A 21,286-nucleotide genomic window follows, 5' to 3' on the forward strand; every position below is an offset into this window, starting at 1 on the left:
TGAACGTGTTAACTAAAAGTATGAAAAACATAAATAAAACCAAAATGAAACTTCTGCAGATAAAAACTACAGTGTCTAAGATGAAAAATATACTGGATGGGATAAGCAGCAGATTAGACATTATAAAAGAAAAGTTAGTGAACTTGAAGATATAACAATGGAAACTATACAAAATGAAATCAGAGAGAAAAAGACTGAAAAGGTAGTAATTTACTCCAAATTGATCTTATAATTACACAATCCGTGTCTAAATATCAACATGCTTTTGGGAGAAATTGACAAGCTTCTCCTACAATTTACATGGAAATGCAAAGGACCTAGAGTAGCCAAGACAATTTTGCAAATTAAGAATAAAGTTGGGGGACTTCCCTGGTGGCGCAGTGGTTAAGAATCCGCCTGCCAATGCAGGGGACACGGGTTCGAGCCCTGGTCTGGGAAGATCCCACATGCCGTGGAGCAGCTAAGCCTGTGCACCACAACTACTGAGCCTGCACTCTAGAGCCCGCGAGCCACAACTACTGAAGCCCGTGCACCTAGAGCCCGTGCTCCGCAATAAGAGAAGCGACCACAATGAGAAGCCCACGCACCACAACAAAGAGTAGTCCCCACTTGCCACAACTAGAGAAAGCCTGAGCACAGCTACGAAGACCCAACACAGCTAAAAATAAAAATAAATAAATAAATAAATTTATTTTAAAAAAAGAATAAAGTTGGTTGACTACCAGTTTCAAAAATTATCATAAAGGTACAACAATCAAGACAGTATAGTATTAGTACAAGTATAGACCTACAGATCACTGCAACAGAATAAAAAGTCCAGATATAAACCCTTACTTTTATGGTCAGTTGATTTTCAGCACAGTTATATCAATGGTTACTAATAAGCACTATCCTGAATAAAAAGGAACAAACTACTGATAAATGCTACCTCAGCGTAATGTTTCACTCAACATTATGCTGAGAAAAAGACACCAGATACAAAAGACCTCACATGATTACGTTTATATGAAGTTTCCAATAGAAGGCAAATCTGTAGGGACAGAAAGCAGATCAATGGTTGCCTGAAGCTAGAGGTGGGAGTGGGAATTGACTGCAAACAAACACAAGGGAATTTGAGATATGATGAAAATGTCTAAACTGGATTGTGGTGCTGGTTGCACAACTCTATAAATTTACTAAAAATCATTGACTTGTGCAGTTCAGTGGGTGAATTTGATGCTATTTAGATTACATATCAGTAAAGCTTAAAAAAAAGGCAGGGAAGGGAAGCAGTGCCCATAGAGACAACTGAGGAGGAGCGGCCGACAATACTTTCTCACTTTTCATTTCATGCGTGGGTTTTTCTTACCTTTTTCCCTCTTCAACTTATTTTTTTTTAGTTATTTTTATTGATGCATACTTGACATAACATTATGTTAGTTTCAGGTGTATAACATGATGATTTGATATTTGTATATATTATAAAATGATCACCACAGTAAGTCCAATTACCATCTACTACTGTACATAGTTACAATTTTTTTTTTCTCATGATGAGAACTTTCAAGATCCACTCTCCTAGCTACTTTCAAATATGCAGTACGATATTATTAACTATAGTCACTGTGCTATACATTACATCCCCATGACTTATTTTTTTCTTCCCGTTCTGTTGAGATATAAATGACATACAGCACTGTATGAGTTTAAGGTATACAGCATAATGATTTGACTTACTTCATACATCATGAAATGTTTATCACAAGTTTAGTGAACATCTGTCATCGTGTATCCTTTTCAACTTATTTTTATTACACAAGTAATCTGTCATGTGTGCTCATATTTGTTTTTTACATAGTGAACATCTGTCATCGTGTATCCTTTTCAACTTACTTTTGTTACACAAGTAATCTGTCATGTGTGCTCATATTTGTTTTTTACACTTAAAAATTCATGTAGTCAGAAAAGAACAGAAAAGAAAATCATACATAATCATGGTACCCAAATCAATATCTTAGTGAATGGAAACGTTCTTCCAAATCTCTTTTATATGTTTATTTATCTATCTGTTTATACTGAAATTTCCTGTTTTGTTTTTAAGGAACTGAAATTTTTCCTACTCTGTTGAATAGGCTGTTTCTAACTATATTGTGACAGATCCTTCTGGGGTTTTTTTTTTTTCTTTTATGGGGTTAATAAATGTATAGTGTATTCACATAAATTAATTTGTGTTGATTTGTAGGAATGGTTCCCCAAGGTGAGGCCAACTTTTCTCCATCTCTAAGCCCTGGGAGCTCCATGGTGCCGATGCCAATCCCTCCTCCTCAGAGCTCTCTGCTCCAGCAGACTCCACCCACTTCTGGCTACCAGTCACCAGACATGAAGGCCTGGCAGCAAGGAGCAATGGGAAACAACAAGTAAGGGGGCATTTTTATATATGAGCATCCCTGATACTCTGCAGCACATAAGAACAAATACGGCTTCACAATCCAAATAGAAGATTATTAGCTACTATCCATTTGCAAATTCAAGGAACTGAATTTTATGTTACCAGCAAATAGCGATTTTTAAGTCCTTTAAGTTTCAAGTCAATTTTAAGGCAAATTTGTGTGTTTACAGTACAGAATAGTATAGTGGCCCCCAACCTTTTCATCCCACTCCCAGCGCACCTGAAGAATATGATCGACTCCTATGAGTAACAGAGCTTCTCTGGGACAGATATAGGAATGAGTACTTTTTAAAAAATCATTCTTTATAAAAACACTTAAAAATCTTAAAAATCTAAAGCAAGAATGGCAAAATGTTAGAATTCAATAGAGCTGAATAGTGGGCACACGGTTTCACTCTTCTCAGTATGTTTGAAGGATTTCATAGCAACAGCAAAGGTTTTTAAGTCTTCTAAGGTCATTCTACCTTACCTAGCTTTTTGAATCTCTAGATTTTCAGTGGCCTTATTTTACCCATTTTACTGAGAATTATCTTACTAAAGTCATTTTTCCCCCCAAATCGTGGCTGCTGAACTTTTCACACATCACTTGAGTTTTATAAAGGTTTTAATTTGGTTGTGTCTTGGTTCTAATGACAGGGAAGCAGTTTGATCTGACAACATAATAAGTAAGGTAGTTGAAGTTGAAAACTTAAGACCATATTCTCTTAAAGTTCATTGAAAGGTAAGAGAGGAAATCTTCCTGTTAGAGAACTGTGTAGCTCTCAGTGAGGACTGATGTAAACTAGGTAGAAATGGAACAGTCTATGTGATGTGCAAGAACTTAGTCTTCTACTGCGTTCTAATCCCAGCTTCCTAAACTCACTTTAGATTCCATGGTCCATCCTTATAATTACTCCCTTACAGGCATTCTCAGCTCCCTTGCCCACCTCTCCCTCTGTTGCACTTATGCCTAGCAAAATGCTCCCTAATGAAATCCAACTAAACTCTCGCTCCATACCTACACCTAAGCATCTGAATGTGCCTTGAGAAAAAAAACACAGTCATGCTGACAGATCTGCTCCCCTTCACAGGTAAATCCCTTCCTCTCCTTCCATTTCTTATTGAATCTGTCAGGCTTTCATCCCTACCATTCCACCAAAAGTGTTCTTATCAAGGTCCTTAATGTCCTTTACAATGCCAAATGCAATGAGCATTGATAGCACTTGACATATTTGAGCATGTACTCTTTCTTGGAGCTCTGTCTTCGTTTGATTTCTGGAACAACTTTCTCTCCTGAGAAAGGTGACTCTCTTCCTAACCCTCAGTCTCCTCTGCTGGATCTTCCTCATCTCCCTGACCTCCATTTTAGGGCCTCAGAGCTCATTCTAGGACCTCTTCCCCATATCTGCTTGCTCCCTTAGTTATATCATTCAGTCTTACTGATACAAATGCCTATCCCTATGCTTATGACTCCTAAATTTAAGTCTCTAGCCCAGACTTCTCCCCTGAACACAATACTGTATATATCACAGCCTAATGGACATCTCTACTTAGAAGTCTAATAGGCATCTCAAACTTAACATGACAAAAACTAAAGTGATATTCTTCCCCAAACCTGCTCGTCTCATACTTTTTTCACACTCAATAAACAACTCTATTCTTCCAGTTATTCAGAAGAAAATCTTTTCTCTTTCTCTCACATCCCACATCAAACATCCATCAGCAAATCACATCAGCTTCTTAGCAGCTCTCACTCCTTACTGTCCCACTTGTACACTTTAGTGCAAGCCAGCATCATCCTTTTCCTAGACCACTGCAGTGGCCTCCTGTCTTCCTGCTTCCACCCTTGCTCCACTACAGTTTAGTCTCCACATGGTAGCCAGAGTGATGCTTTTAAAACATGAGGCAAGATATCAGCCCTTTACTCAAAACACTCCAACTTATTCAAAATACAATATAGGGCCTCTGATGCCCTACATAATCTTGCTCCAGGATACCTCTCTGACCTCATCTGCTATTCTCATCACTCATTCTGCCGTACTGGCTTCTGTTTATTCCTCTGTTCCTCAGATGTGCCAAGTACATTGCAAACTCAGGGCCTTTGCATTTTTAAATCCCTCTGCTGGAATGTTCTTCTCTCAGTAGCCACATGGATTTCTCTCTCATACTTAAGTCTCTTCTTAAAAAATGTCACTTTATTAGACATAGATATTGAATGTCACCATATTAAACTTCCCTGACCATCATTTCTAAACAGCATTTCCCACCTCTTGGTCCCTCCTTTCCCTTCTTTATTTCTCTTTATCATGCTTAACATCTGACATACTGTGTGTTAGTCTATTTATGGTCTGTCTCCTCCAACTAGAATATAAACCTCAGAAGAGCAAGGACTTTTTGTTTACTTGTATATGTCCATCCTTTAGAACAAGTAAGCACTTAATATACATCTGTTGAACAAATGAGTGTAGAGATTCCCTGTTCCTACCTAAGTCGTTTTTTGGATGCAGATTCAAATATGAACTTGAGTTTTTGTTGTACTTTAGCAGTTTCTATGAACTTTTGACTTTCCCAAATCATTTGAGAAAGAAAATAGTTATCACCAACTCTTCAAACATTCACACTTGCTTATTTGGTTCATGTATAAAAGTTTATTAGTCAACACAGGCAGCATATAGTTTGTGATCACTCACTGTCTCTTTTGCACTGTGCAAGATACCACAAGGAACTGGGGAAGACAGCCCCTGTTGTCAACTTACCTAGAGTGTAGTTAGTGACAGGAGTAGGTCGGAGAGAAGTAAAACATGAAACAAAGACTCATTAAGCAGAATGATGTAATAGAGCTCAGAGACAGTGTAATGTGATTCTTTTTCATTATCTCTTTGGTAGCAAGAGAAATAAAGGGTTAAACAAACTTATTTGTCCAGGAACTGGACAGTGTTTCTGTGTAACTCTAGTCACAAAGGAGAATCCCAGGGCTTATTAGCATTTTAAAGGCAGAGGTCTGTGGTTTAATCCTTTGTTTCTGAGACTTATTTGACCAGGGACTCCTCCTTGCTTGTTAATACCTGTAATATCTATGGAACCTACTTTAGGCCAAAGTTGTCATCTTTCCCTTTTCCCCCCATGATTTAAGGGCTACCAAGTACCTGGTGCTAGCGTAAGGAAACTGTGATAACTGCCATGAGGCCAATCAGGAAAGCAGGTGAGGGAGGGGTCCAGGAAAGTGTGAGGAAGGGGTCCTTCATGCATTGGGCCTAAGGTGCCAGTGAACCCCACAGTCTATTCCAGGACCTGGAACAGTGATTGATGCTGCAGAAGGGCTTGATCTTCTTCCCATGAGGGAAGAAACTAAAATGGAACTATTGGCAGGAGTAGTTTGAAAGAACTTAGGCTAATATACAGTCCCAAATATAATTTGAAAAGAAAATAAATCCTAAACATTTTTCACTAAGTATGACATCATTGCAGTCCTTGAAGCTGCTGCATGCATTAACTTACATAGCCCTGCGCCTCCACAGTGGTGATTTATGTACCAGTTGACAAATGAGCACTGTCTAAGGCAGAAATGTTCTCATTAGAAACTGGGCAGTAGACTAATGGGTTTTTTCCTCATCTTTAGCTGTGGGGACACTGTCTGACAAGCATACACACTGTACAGACATTAATGGTCCACAGATGCATTATTGACCATTTCCTAGGCATATAATTTTCTTTGAGCATTTGTGTTTTATAATTACTTGGGGAAAATTTGCTACTTTTCTTCAGACATGATGAATAGGCTGTTTCTCAGCCTGTTAATTTCAGTATGATTACCTTAATTTACCAGAAGCTGTAAATGTTAGTACATCCTGCTTACCTCCCAAGAGCAAGCAAGGAATAGATAAGCCATTGATGGGATAAATAATTTTTGAAATCAAATTCTTCAGAATAAACATTAAAATAGGTGGAATTTTACCAGCAGCTTATTGTTTAAAAATTGATAGATAATCACAAAACATTTGGTGTTTTTTTTGGAACTTACCAAAGACATAGTTCATATTATTTTCCTTTAGATGTGTATATCTGTATCACTTAGAATCTGGGGGGTTCAGATATAAAGTTTCAAATTGTATTTACTTGGAGTTTATTCCATACTATTCTATCTACTAATAGAAACTGGTTTAACATTTGAGATCCTTGGGGTAACCACAGTCCAGACCTTGGTGGTGAAGAAGGAAGTCTAAAACAAGCCCTCTGAAAACCATAATTGGCATTGCAGTTTGCTTCCTAGAAAAGACATGAACCTATCTTCAGGCCTGAGAAAACCTTTGAAGTCTTCAAAAATATTACATTTTCCAAATAAAAATATCTGGTATATACTTCTTGGTTTCCTCTTAGTTTATAGCATATTGAAAGCGGCCAGAAGCTGAATCCTTGAGAAGTGACATCAAGCGGTAGGACACTGAATAAAGGCTCTCGAATTTTAATGTGCATAAATAGTTAGAAATGCAGCTTTCCATACCCACCCCCAGAAAATATGATTCACTAGGGCTGGGGTAAGGCCTGAGAGTCTCAATTTTCAATGAATACCAGGGAATTCTCTTGCAGATGGTCTCTGGACTACACTTCAAAAAACATTGGTATACACACAGTAAAATCTATCAACAAAAGCAACTGAACCTCATCAGTTGACAGCACTGAGTAATAACCCATGTCCACAATTCATTCATTCATCAGATATTTACTGAGTGCCTGCTGCTGTATGTCATTTATTAGTAGAGACAAGGAATAAATGGAACAAAATATCATCACTCCCCCCAGGTGTTAAGTCTAAGAGGATATACAAGCAATCACAATATAAGAATGCTACCTTTGAATCATTCATTCCTTTGTTAATTTATTCAATGAACATTTATTGAAGATTGATATATATGCCAGGTACTTTGCTCAAATAGGATATTCTCTGTTTAAGAAGATAAAATAGTGTAATAAATTTTAGAATGATTTTGTTGTTTAAATGGGTAAACTTCAGTTATCTGGAAGATTTACTTCTGTGGAAAACTTCCTTTCTTAGTTATTTGAATAATTGAAGTTTAACAACTCTGATACTAAGCCAGATAATTATGACTTAAAATGAGGTCTTTTTAGTTATTAAACCCCTTGGGCAGAGTTCAAAGTGCATCTGAATGATACTTAGTTCTTATATATTATAATAAGATAAAATCTTACACATAACTTAGGAATATAAAATATTTTCTTTGGAATTCCATCTAATAATTTAGAAAAAGAGTCCAGCCAAAGCAATCTTGAGAACGAAAAATGGAGCTGGAGGAATCAGGCTCCCTGACTTCAGACTATATTACAAAGCTACAGTACTCAAGACAGTTTGGTACTGGCACAAAAACAGAAATATAGATCAATGGAACAGGATAGAAAGCCCAGAGATAAGCCCACGCACATATGGTCACCTTATCTTTGATAAAGGAGGCAAGCATATACAGTGGAGAAAAGACAGCCTCTTCAATAAGTGGTGCTGGGAAAATTGGACAGGTTCATGTAAAAGTATGAAATTAGAACACTCCCTAACACCATACACAAAAATAAACTCAAAATGGATTAAAGACCTAAGTGTAAGGCCAGACACTATCAAACTCTTAGAGGAAAACATAGGCAGAACACTGTATGACATAAGTCACAGCAAGATCCTTTTTGACCCAGGTCCTAGAGAAATGGAAATGAAAACACAAATAAACAAATGGGACCTAATGAAACTTAAAAGCTTTTGCACAGCAAAGGAAACCATAAACAAGACCAAAAGACAACCCTCAGAATGGGAGAAAATATTTGCAAATGAAGCAACGGACAAAGGATTAATCTCCAAGATTTACAAGCAGCTCATGCAGCTCAATAACAAAAAAACAAACAACCCAATCCAAAAATGGGCAGAAGACCTAAATAGACATTTCTCCAAAGAAGAGATACAGATTGCCAACAGACACATGAAAGAATGCTCAACATCATTAATCATTAGAGAAATGCAAATCAAAACTACAATGACGTATCATCTCACACCGGTCAGAATGGCCATCATCAAAAAATCTAGAAACAATAAATGCTGGAAAGGGTGTGGAGAAAAGGGAACACTCTTGCACTGTTGGTGGGAATGTAAATTGATACAGCCACTATGGAGAACAGTATGGAGGTTCCTTAAAAAACTACAAATAGAACTACCATATGACCCAGCAATCCCACTACTGGGCATATACCCTGAGAAAACCATAATTCAGAAAGAGTCATGTACCAAAATATTCATTGCAGCTCTGTTTACAATAGCCAGGACATGGAAGCAACCTAGGTGTCCATCATCGGATGAATGGATAAAGAAGATGTGGCACATATATACAATGGAATATTACTCAGCCATAAAAAGAAATGAAATGGAGGTGTTTGTAATGAGGTGGATGGAGTTAGAGTCTGTCATACAGAGTGAAGTAAGTCAGAAAGAGAAAAACAAATACAGTATGCTAACACATATATATGGAATCTAAGGGAAAAAAAAAAAAAAAAAGAGGTCATGAAGAACCTAGTGGCAAGATGGGAATAAAGACACAGACCTACTAGAGAATGGACTTGAGGATATGGGGAGGGGGAGGGGTGAGATGTGACAGGGTGAGAGAGTGTCATGGACATATATACACTACCAAATGTAAAATAGATAACTAGTGGGAAGCAGCCGCATAGCACAGGGAGATCAGCTCGGTGCTTTGTGACCACCTAGAGGGGTGGGATAGGGAGGGTGGGAGGGAGGGAGATGCAAGAGGGAAGAGATATGGCAACATATGTATATGTGTAACTGATTCACTTTGTTGTAAAGCAGAAGCTAGCACACCATTGTAAAGCAATTATACTTCAATAAAGATGTTTAAAAAAAAAAAAAAAAAAAAAGAGTCCAGTCACGTTATCCCCATGTTCATGATCAGTGGATGTAATTGAGATTGTTTTTGAGTTAACAGTGTGTTCAGTCAAGCTGTCCAGAACCAGCCCACGCCTGCACAGCCAGGAGTGTACAACAATATGAGCATCACCGTGTCCATGGCAGGTGGAAACACAAATGTTCAGAACATGAACCCAATGATGGGCCAGATGCAGATGAGCTCTTTGCAGATGCCAGGCATGAATACTGTGTGCCCTGAGCAGGTAAGTGGCACAACTGGCACACTTGCTACACACACACATAGTGCTCTACATCACACCACACTGCAATTCATTATTCCAAGGAAATCAGGAATGTTCAGTTACCTGTCAAAAATAACCACACTTCTTTTTCTTTCCCACTGTCTTTTGATAATTACTATTTATTAAGATATACAGTGGAAATTTTGACAGACCTTGTAAGATTTTAGTCTCATGAGATTTTAGTGTTTTAGACTTATTATAAAAATGATACATATAATACATTGACTTGGAACTTACCCCTTTATATTTTGAACACATTTTCTTCATTTCTCCCTTTCAGTTCAACAAACTCAGTACTTACTATATACAAAGGTAGCTCTGTGGGCAATAATATTAACAAGTTGGGGAGACATAACATGAACAAAGGATTAGTTGAATAATAGGACAGAACAGCTGTGTAAGAGATGGACCCTATAGGACTGTACATATATTTCTGTCAGATTAGGGGTATATACAGTTAACCACGGAGGGTTTAAAAGAAAAAGGGTCTGATTAGGAAAGTCTTCATGGGAAATTTGCCTAAAGGAAGAGATAGAAAAGAATATTCAAGACTGGTTAGCACAGCATGACCTGGACAGGAATAGATGTTGAAAAGCCTAATGAATGTTAAGGGGATGTTTATATTATATTTAGAGCAGAATTTATGTGGTAAGCTTTTTAGGGGGTGTTGCAGGCCACCTAAATGTTTAGTTTATCTTGGAGCCTCCTAAAGATTTTTAAGGAAAGAATGACTAAATTCAAAGTGATATTTAAAAAAATCTTTGGGTAACTCCCTGTAGTTACTATTCTATCATCAACCACAAAGTAGACTATGGTGACTTGGCTATGACCATATAGCCATAATGTATAGCAAGTCTTAAAAAACATGTAAACACTGATTACCTTTTCTATAGAATTCCTTTTTGATATGAATTAAAAAAAAAGAAAAGTCCCCATTCACCAGGTATTAGCCTAACGAAGTTAGCAGGGAAAAAAACAACAACTTAGGAACTTCCCTGGTGGCACAGTGGTTAAGAATCTGCCTGCCAATGCAGGGGACACGGGTTCGAGCCCTAGTCTGGGAAGATCCCACATATCGCGGAGCAACTAAGCCCATGCACCACAACTACTGAGCCTGTGTTCTAGAGCCTGTGTGCCACAACTACTGAAGCCCGTGTGCCTAGAGCCTGTGCTCCACAACAAGAGAAGCCACTGCAATGAGAAGTCTGCGCACTGCAACAAAGAGTAGCCCCCACTCGCAGCAACTAGGGAAAGCCCACGTGCAGCAACGAAAACCCAACGCAGCCAAAAATAAAATCACTTAATTTTTTTAAAAACATAGAACTTCATTTAAAAAAAAAAAACCCAACAACTTAGTGATATCTTATAGCAAAATAAAAGAACTAAATAGGATTGTTTCTTGTCCTTGTTGTTATCTTGTCATATTTCAGTTATTAGAATTATTCACTATCTCCAGTATATTAAGACAGAATAATAAAAAATAAAATGAATTAGGTAAAAAGAATATTACATTTAAAATGTATTTCTTACATAGTTGGGTCTTGCTTTTTTATTCAATTTGACAATCTCTGCCTTTTAATTGGAGTGGCTAGCCCATTTACATTTAATGTGATTATTGATATTGCTATTGAAGATTTAAATCTCTCATCTTATTTGTTTTCTCTTTGTCCCATCTTGCCTTTTTTGGTTTAATTGAATATTTTAATTCATTTTATCTCCTTTGTTGGTTTATTAGCTATAAATAACTCTTGTTGTTTTACTGGTGCTTTAGAGTTTATAGTATACATCTTTGTTGCCATCTACCTTCAAATGCTATTATATCACCTCATATAAATATAAAAATCTCACAATGGTTTATTTCTATTTCTCCCCTCCTGTGCTATTGTTGTACATACATATCATGTCTACATATGTTATATACACCACAATATGTTGTTAGTACTTTTTTACTTTACTTTTTTTACTTTAAACAGTCAATAATATTTTTTAAAGTTTAAATAAGTAGTTTTTATATTTCACACGTAGTTATTTCCAGTGTTCTTCATTCCTTGGTGTAGATCCAAATTTCCATCTAGTATCATTCTCCTTCTTCCTGAAGGTCTTCATTTTTTTATAGTGCACGTCTGCTAGTGATGAATTCTTTCAGCTTTTGTATGTCTGAAAAAGTTTTTGTTTCACCATCATCTTTGAAAGTTCTTTTCCCTGAATTCTAGGTTGGTAGTTTTAGCTTTCAGTACTTTAAAGACATTGCTCCACTGTATTTCTGATGAGATATCTGCTGTCATTTTATCTTTGTTCCTCTGGCTGCTTCTAAGATTACTCTCTTTATCACTGGTTTTAGGCAGTTTGATTATGATATGCCTTAGTGTGATTTTCTTCATGGTTCTTGTGCTTGGGGTTCAGTAAGCCTCTTGATTCACAGGTGTATAATTTGCATCAAATTTGGAAAAGTATTGGCCATTATTTCTTCAGATATTTTTTCTGTCACCAACCCCCTCCTCTTCTTCAGAGACTCTACTTACACATATCGTAGGCCATTTGAGTTATCCTACAGTTCACTGATTTTCTGGGTTTGGAGTTTTTTAAGGGGGTATGAGGTCAGTCATTTTTTTCTCTGTGTGTTTCATTTTGGATAGTTTTTATTGCTATAGCTTCAGATTCACAGTTCTTTTCTTTTGCAATATCTGAATGTTTTATCTAGTGTATTTTTTATCTCAGACATTGCTATTTTCATCTCTAGAAATTCACTTTGGACCCTTTTTATATCTTCCATATCTCTAACATGTTCAGTCTTTCCTCTGTCCTCTTGAATATGTGGAATATGGTTATTATAATAACTGTCTTAATGTTCTTGCTTGTCACTTCTAGCATCTGCATCATTTTAGGATTGGCTTCAATTAATTGATTTTTCACTTAATTATGGATCATATTTTTCTGCTACTTTGTTCTTTTATTTTATTTTTTAAAAATTTTATTGAAGCATCATTGATTCCAATGTTGTGTTAATTTCTGCTTTACAGCAAAGTGATTCAGTTATACTTATATATACATTCTTTTTTAATATTATTTTCCATTATGGTTTATCACAGGATGTTTAATATAGTTCCCTGTGCTGTACAGTAGGACCTTATTGTTTATCCATCCTATGTATAATAGTTTGCATCTGCTAATCCCAAACTCCCAATCCTTCCTTACCCTACCCCCTCACCCCCATGGCAACCACAAGTCTGTTGTCTATGTCTGTGAGTCTGTTTTTGTTTCACAGATATGTTCATTTGTGTCGTATTTTAGATTCCACATATAAGTGATATCATATGGTATTTGTCTTTCTCTTTCTGACTGACTTCGCTTAGTATGATAATCTCTAAGTCCATCCATGTTGCTGCAAATGGCATTATTTCATTCTTTTTAATGGCTGAGTAATATTCCATTGTATATATATACCACATCTTCTTTATCCATTTATCTGTTGATGGACATTTAGGTTGTTTCCATGTCTTGGCTATTGTAGATAGTGGTGCTGTGAACATAGGGCTGCATGTATCTTTACAAATTATAGTTTTGTCGGGGTATATGCCCAGGAGTGGGATTGCTGGATATGGCAACACTAGTTTTAGTTTTTTGAGGAACCTCCATACTATCTCCATAGTGGCTGCACCAATTTACATTCCCACCAGCAGTGTAAGAGGGTTCCCTTTTCTCCACACCTTCTCCAGCATTTATTGTTTGTAGACTTTTTAATGATGGCCATTCTGACCGGTGTGAAGTGGTACCTCATTGTAAGTCATAGTTTTGGTTTGCATTTTTCTAATAATTAGCAATGATGAGCATCTTTTCATGCACCTGTTGGCCATCTGTTTGTCTTCTTTGGAGAAATGTCTATTTAGGTCTTCTGCCCATTTTTCGATTGGGTTGTTTGTTTCTTTGTTGTTGAATTGTATGAGCTATTTGTATATTTTGGAAATTAATCCCTTGTCAGTCACATCTTTTGCAAATATTTTCTCCCAGTCTGTAGGTTGTCTTTTCGTTTTGTTTTTGGTTTCCTTTGCTGTGCAAAAGCTTATAAGTTTGACTAGTTCCCATTGGTTTATTTTTGCTTTTATTTCTATTGCCTTGGGAGACTGACCTAAGAAAACATTAGTACAATTTATGTCAGAGTCTGCTACTTTGCATACCTGGTAATTTTTTATTGGATCCCAGACATGTGAATTTTACCTTGTTTATGTTCCTATAAATATTGAGATTTGTTTTGGGAAATGCTTAAATTACTTGGAAATAAACAGTTTGATTTTTTTCAGGTCTTGCTTTTTTGTTTAGTGGGACCAGAGCAGTATTTAGTATAGGGCTAATTTTACCCTACTACTAAAGCAAAACCATTCTAGTACACTACCTGAATTATGATGTTTTCCACTCTGGCTGGTGGGATCAGGACCTGTTCCCAGCTCTGTGTGACCTTTGGGAATTATTCCATGTAAATATTTTCAGGTGAATCTTTGCTTTGGGTAGTTCCGTAACATCCATTAGCTAGCTGATCAATACTAAGCTGCTACTCTCTGTGTTGTTCTCTCCTGATATTCTGCCCTGTGAATTCTAGCTCTATACTCTCAATTCAGGGAGACTGCCAGGCGCTGTCTGGTTCCCTGTCCTCACGCTGCAGCCTGGAAATTCTCTCTAGGCAGTAGGCTGGGATAGTGGTAGGACTCACCTCAATTGTTTCCCAACCCTTAGGGGCAACTTTCCCCTTCATTGCCTTTGTCCAAGGTCTTGAGTGTGTTCATTTCATATATTTTGTCCAAATTTTTAGTTGAGTCAGGCAGAGGATAAATCTGATCCCTATTACTGAATCTTGACTGGAAGTGGAAGTCTTTTGCTAATTAACTTTCACGAGTGTTGAATTAACTTTTTATTGAAGTATCATCTATAAGGATATACAGAAAAGTATACAACTAGATGAATTTTCGTGAACTGAACACATCTTTTTAACTGTCACCTAGATCGAGAAACAGAACATTACCAGCCGGACCCCAAAGGTTCTCCCCACACTCCCTTGCATGTCTGTCTACTTCTACAAGGGGAACCACTGTCCTGACTTCTAACAGCACAGTAAATTTCTAAGCTTGTTATTTCTGCTCTCCTCCTATTACTTTTCTGTCAGTGAGATTGTTTTTCATTGAGGAATTTGGTCTTCAACGTAAACAACTAGCTTGTAATTTGGTCTTGTACTTATCTTTAATAGATAAATGATCCAGCACTGAGACACACAGGCCTCTACTGCAACCAGCTCTCATCCACGGACCTTCTCAAAACAGAAGCAGATGGAACCCAGGTCAGTAAGAAAACTCTAAGCCCAGAGCTGTCAAGTTTTCTCTAGATACACAGGAAACTCTGTGTAGCATCGCGGTTAAGAGCCTGACCTTGAGAGTCAGACCTGGTTGTGAGTCCTGGCTCTGCTCTTCTTAGCTGTGTCATCCTGGGCATGTTAGGGAACTTTCCTGAGCTGCCGTATAACCAACAGAACTAATGAGATACCTGCTTAGAGGATTATGAGAGGGTTAAATGAGATCAGCTTTCAGAAAGGTTAATCCAGTGTTTAGACAGGATAAGGGATCACAAATGGTGACCACTAATTGCTATTTGTAAATAAACACAGTGCTAAAACTCATGTGTAATCAGAATACCTCAAAAGAGTTCAATAAATTCAGACAAAACAGAATGCCTACTGTGTACTCTGCCTCCTTTTAGAAGTTTGTTTCAAAACAATACAGATAACAAGGGTGGCCACTTTCCTATATTAGCATAAATTAAGATACTTTTTAAAAAACACAGGCCTTATGCAAAGGTGGAGATACAAAGAAACATGAGACATGTTTGCTCTTTAGGTGAACTGCAGGGAGAAGTGAGGAAAGGAAGCTTCATTTGTGGAATGCTTATGATTTGCCAGGCACTGTGTTAGGCACTATCTGCTTTATCTCATGTAAACATCACTGTAACCCTATGAAGGAGTTATTAGTTTTCCTTTTTTTTCACAGATGAAGAAACAGAACCTGAGGCGATTAACTACATATACAATTCACAAACTAGAAAGTGGCAGAGCTGAGGTTCAAACCCAGATCTTTCTAACACCAAAGTTTATGCTTTTTCTGCCATACCACTTAGGGCCTGTCGAAAGATAACACATACAGACAAATGCACATAAATTATTACATAACCAAAGAAGGCAAACTCAAGTTTATTACAAGTAACAAGAGCCATAAGCATTAAAAGAAAGGAGAAATTCCTGAGGTTGTCAGAGAGCATTTATGTAGGAGATAGGACTGAACTGGGCCTTGAAGGAGGCAAGTGAAGGAGAAAGGTACTGTGATTTTTGGAGGCTGAGGAAGGGGCTGAGCTTGGAAGTCCAGGGGATTGGAAGTTAGAGGGCACAGAGACAGGGAAACAGTAATATCATCGTAGTCCTGGGAAGCCAAATCCACTGAGCATAAAGGGTTTGTAATAAGAATTCACAGGAATTAAAATTGGTAAAGTAGATTGGGTCAAATTTCCAGGGGCCTTGAATACTAAACTCTAAGGAATTTGGATTCAGTCCTACAAATGAAGCATCATCCCTGAAGGGGAACAGTGAGAAAAGTGCTAGTTTAAGCTTCATCTTGAGGGGGAAGAGGGAAAAGGAAGAGTACTAGACAGCCAGCTCAGAAAGAGGAAAGCCAGTTAGGAAACTATGTGCATAGTTGGAGCATCAGGAAATAGGATCTGAGTCCTGTGAGGGTGAAGAGAGGATTTTGTGCTGGGGGAAATGAAGTCTTTATTCACTAGAAGTTTTTAAAAGTCTCATACTTACAGAGACATATACTTAAGACAAAACAACTAAGTTTTAAAGTTCCTGAGTCCTGGGATAGTACGTGAATTGAAGTAAAAACTATGCTGGAAAATCTTAAGAGGTTGGGACTCAACTCTCACATCACTCTTCTCATTGGGCAAATCATAAGTTTTGTTTTTGTGTTGCTTTGCCTGTCTGTGAAGGTATAGCAATATCAGAAGTCCTTTGAGGTCTGGTCTAAGTCACCATGTTTTTAAGTAATAATTCAAAAAGGCTGAAATGTGTACTTTTTGGAGTTTGGTATCTTTTTTAATAAAGCATTCTTTTTAAAGCAGCAGAATTTTCTCTCCAGTTTGTTTTATCATGCCTTTATCAAAACTTTTTTAAGTGTTTGGGGGCACAAACACCTTATGCTCTGCCCCAGTATTTCATATGTTGAAACATATAAACATGAAATTTTATGTTAATTTTTTTAAAAATCAGTCATTGCCTAAATGCACTATAGTTTGTGCTCACGTTAAGTTTCAGTGGCAGAATCTTCTTTCTGTGGTAGCCCATCATGAAATCTCTATTTGCTCTAATGTTTTTGTATTTGCCAGACAGAAGCTGGGGAGTGAGTTAGATAGAAATATAGAAACAGATGTACAGAAAAGGAGACGGAAAAGAACAAGGAGAGAAGGAGTAGGGGAGGATAGAGGGCTAGCTGCATTTGGAGAGCTGGGATGGGGAAGAGGAGAGAACAGGAAAAGAACACAGAGAATAGAGAAGGCGGAAGAAGGCTGGTAGGGGGATTGTTGACATAGAGAGAGAGGAAGGCCAGGGTTGGAGCTCTAGAAGGAAAAGAGTAGGAATGAGAAGTTATAGAGAACAAAGGTGGGTGGAGGGCACAGAGGCAGCTGGAGAATAGACTCAGAGAGAGAGCTGGTGTATGTTATGTACATGAGGAAGAGCCCAAAAGAAGAAAACAAATGGGAACCTATGGGGACAAGAAGCAAAATTTGGGAAACTGGGGGAAAGAGGAGGATGAGAGAGAGGGTGAGGAGAGAAACGATACTAATCTAAATAAAGGTTTAATTCATCAGACACTAAAAAAGCTCAGCTCAAGAACTATCTGCCTTATCTGACAGAGTAGAGTGGAGGTGTAGGTGCATCGTGAGGAGAAAATATCAGGGGTTAGACTGATGGAGAAATTGGATGGTCGGGACATTTGACAATTGGCCAATTAAGGTTGATGGAAAACAACTTTTATTCAATTAGGATAGAAAAGTTTTCAGAAACACTGAGTGTAATTGGCATGAATTTAGTGATGAACAAAAAAATCTGTCACTAATCTAAAATACTTCATGAACCTATTAAACATGAGGCACAAGTTTGCCAAATGCTGAGACACTTAGATAGATGCACTTGGATACCTTAGAGAGCATCTCCATTCTTGGTCTGGAACATTCACAAGTGTGATATTGGCCTAATCAGTTCTACAGATGACTTTTTAATAAGGCTGATTGTTGAAGACTAACTTCTGGCTTTGTTTTCCTGATAGAAAATGTTAAAACTGTGTAACCTTAGACTTTTTAAAGGAATACATGTATTATTACTGAAAGTAGTTAAAGGGAAAATTCACACTGTTCTCAGCTAGTAGTTTACTGTTATTTTTAGCTCATGTGTTTAAATGGATTGTCTATCAGGAAAAATAAGTTAAATATAAAATTTTTATTTGTTCTAATATTTTGCTGTAATTCTAAAGGCAATATGTAAAGGAGCTATGTAATAGTATATTTAGATACTACACAAATCTTCTGGACATTAATTTTAGAATACTGATGTCCTATTTACTGAGCTGTGGTGGTTTTTATTTTGCTAATACTGGGTTAAAGCCCTTAATTTTCTAACATCATAAAGATTTTTTTATCCTATTAAAGTCATCCATAGAATGCTTTTATAACCAGTTTTCCAAATAATATACCTATTTTTTAAACCCACCACTGGATACCCAGACTGAAACTGGGCTTTTCCCAATCTTGGCAATATTAGCAATGATGCTCATTTTCAGTATTGATGGCAACCCTGTAGGAGGCTTGACCATTCCAATTTTGATTTTATTTTTAAAGTGTGAACTTTCCAGAACCCTGAGCAAAATGAGTGCAGCGATTTTCTTTTTGTAGGACAAGAAGACAGAAGAGTTCTTCTCTGTGGTGACTACAGACTAGAGGAATGCTCTAGTGAGTTTCCACTTCAAGTAGTACCCACTCATAAGCCGGGGGGGCAGACCCTTCTGTCTAAACACATCTTTTATTTGTGTTCCAGCAGGTGCAACAGGTTCAGGTGTTTGCTGACGTCCAGTGTACAGTGAATCTGGTAGGCGGGGACCCTTACCTGAACCAGCCTGGTCCACTGGGAACTCAAAAACCCACGGCAGGACCGCAGACCCCCCAGGCCCAGCAGAAGAGCCTCCTTCAGCAGCTACTGACTGAATAACCACTTTTAAAGGAATGTGAAATTTAAATAATAGACATACAGAGATATACAAATATATTATATATTTTTCTGAGATTTTTGATATCTCAATCTGCAGCCATTCTTCAGGTCGTAGCATTTGGAGCAAAAAAAAAAAAAAAAGAAAAAAAAAGTTCACTTTCGTTGGGAGATTGAGAGATGTTTTTGTTTCTTTCTTTGTAAAGGCCTTGGATATTGAAAAAATAACAAGGCAGAACAGTTGGACAATCTCTCTCTTGAGCCAAATTTAATTATTCTTATTTTTATAATCAGTCATTGGCTTCTTATCTGGATGAAGGCTTTTGGAGGAGAACCAAAATGACAAGTTCCAAGGGGAAGATGAAGCTCCGCCTCTGCTGGCTCAGTCCCGACCCTGCCAAGGAAGAAGGGCCCAGTGGGGCTTTGCCTGTGCCCATCCACCAAAGGCTGTCACAATGTCTCTAAATCAGCAGCCCTCCCCTTCCCAACCAGGCAGCTTGTGTGTACAATCAGCTTCTTCTAGCAACTCTATATCTGTTGGCTTCAAGAGAATATTTTGCCTCCACATATGTACCCCTTCTCCTTTTTTTAAAGATGGATTTAAACCAAGATGCCTCCAGGAATGAGGACGAAATGAGTATATTCACAGAGGAATCCAAAAAATACAGTTTGGGGGAAAATGCAATAATTTTTGATGAGATGGGTGAAGGACAAGAAGCGAGTTATGTCGATTATTGTAGATACAATTTTCTGATTAAATCTGGACAAAAGGCAGCCTGTTCTTTCTGCTTTTATTGTATTAACAGCTGAGGTAGCTAAAGTTATTTAAAATAAAATTAAATTTATGATTCAAGTAGCTTATTTTTCCCTTTAAATCTCACTGTAAATATATTTGATTTCTTGTAGAAATTGATTTCCTTCTGTTTAATTTTATGGTTTTATTATCATACTCTTGATTTTTCTAAATTTCTGTGTGTGAAATATAACATTGATTGAATTGCAGTTACATTTGGCTAGTAATATTTCATTATTTTAATAACTGTGACGCCATGTATGGATTTACTTTGGGTTTCACATCAAAATGCCACTGCCAGAAAGAGCTGTTCCAGATGAGCTAGAGCGTACTGCCCTAGAGTGTCCCTGGGATCATCTAACTTGAGAGCAGTGCAAGGAATTATCACCAGAAGTGCACAGGCTACTTGTACAGAGAAAAATTAATACTCAAAGAAAATCTTTTTTTTTTTTTTTAGATTGACTTTGGGAATTTGAGTTTTCATCAGTGCAAATATAAATCTCTCTATTCCTGCTCTGAGGCTAATTGATACCATATTTTCCCTTTGTGTCTTGTCACTCTGCCACGTCTTGTCTCATCCTGGCCTGTGAGTCAAGGACCCAGTGAACTGACTTTCTAGTTCTAGAAGTTCCACTGAAAGGCCAGGAAAGCTTGAGAAAGGTATTGTGGAAGAAGCAAAGGTAGACCCCCATCACTCGCCTTTACTGCACCCCTGGGCCTGTGAACGATGACAACATCTGACATTGTGCACCAGCTACCTCTGCTTCCATGGCAGAGAAAAGGCCATAAGAACTAACAATGGAAGAGGAGCATGGACTCAGACATCAAGGAAGAAGCCATTTTCCCAGGTCCTCCTTTCTGCATCTCACCACCCCTAGTTACAAGTAACTCCATTGAACAGCATCTATTCAGAACCTGTACCGAATAAAAAGATTGATGGAAGGGCTCAAGTGGGTAGCAACTATGAAACAGAAACAGGACATTCAGTTACAAACATTCTCTCTTTTAGTTTTTCAGAAAAATGCATCCCTGATTTAATTCATTCCCAGCTTGAAAGCCCAGCCATATTATGCTAGTCCCTCCCAAACTGTTCTAGGAGGTCATTTCTGTTTTGTTTGTGATATTTAGACGTGCAGACTTCAGGAAGTTCACCTTTAACTTCAGCATTCCAGATGAAGTTTCCTGACTCAGTACTTTTGCATAAGGAACTTAAAAAAAAAAAAAAAAAAAAAAAGTGGTAAGGAAAATTGGAGATGCTAACATCCTCCCCCATCCCAACTGCACCTTAAAGTATGCATGTCACCTTCAAGGTTTTATAATTGCACTGTTTGTTTTATGTATGTACAGATTAAAATTATTGCTACATTTGAGGAAAATAAAATTGCTTGCTTCTATGTAATTCCTGTCATTCCACAGGAAATTCACTTTTCCAGCTACTGAATAGATGGGTTGCCTCTTCTTTTACAGGGAAGAAATGAAACCTACATCCTGCAGGAATTGTCAAAACCCAAAATGACTAACTATAATTAAAGGATAATAAAAGAAAGGATCCCTGAAGCCAAAGCTCCTCGAAGTCACCCTA

The 21,286-nt window shown here is 37.6% G+C and overlaps 1 protein-coding gene across 8 annotated transcripts in view; it reads left to right on the forward strand.

Moving 5' to 3' along the window:
• The window catches only part of NCOA1 (nuclear receptor coactivator 1), a 333,798-nt gene extending 314,045 nt beyond the window's left edge, over positions 1 to 19,753 (forward strand). For 5 of the 8 annotated variants that reach the window (XM_061168793.1, XM_061168796.1, XM_061168795.1 and 2 more), the window contains 4 exons: positions 2,222 to 2,396; positions 9,400 to 9,583; positions 14,859 to 14,948; positions 18,744 to 19,753. In XM_061168793.1, coding sequence (XP_061024776.1) covers positions 2,222 to 2,396; positions 9,400 to 9,583; positions 14,859 to 14,948; positions 18,744 to 18,914 — 620 coding nt within the window. In that variant the 3' untranslated portion in view covers positions 18,915 to 19,753. Of the gene's footprint in view, positions 1 to 2,221; positions 2,397 to 9,399; positions 9,584 to 14,858; positions 14,949 to 18,601; positions 18,659 to 18,743 lie in introns of all 8 variants that reach the window. The other 3 variants (XM_061168799.1, XM_061168798.1, XM_061168797.1) reach the window with 3 other exon arrangements.
• Positions 19,754 to 21,286: the final 1,533 nt, after the last annotated feature.

The sequence above is a fragment of the Eubalaena glacialis genome, chromosome 14 (assembly GCF_028564815.1).
Source record: "Eubalaena glacialis isolate mEubGla1 chromosome 14, mEubGla1.1.hap2.+ XY, whole genome shotgun sequence".
Lineage (NCBI taxonomy): Eukaryota > Metazoa > Chordata > Mammalia > Artiodactyla > Balaenidae > Eubalaena > Eubalaena glacialis.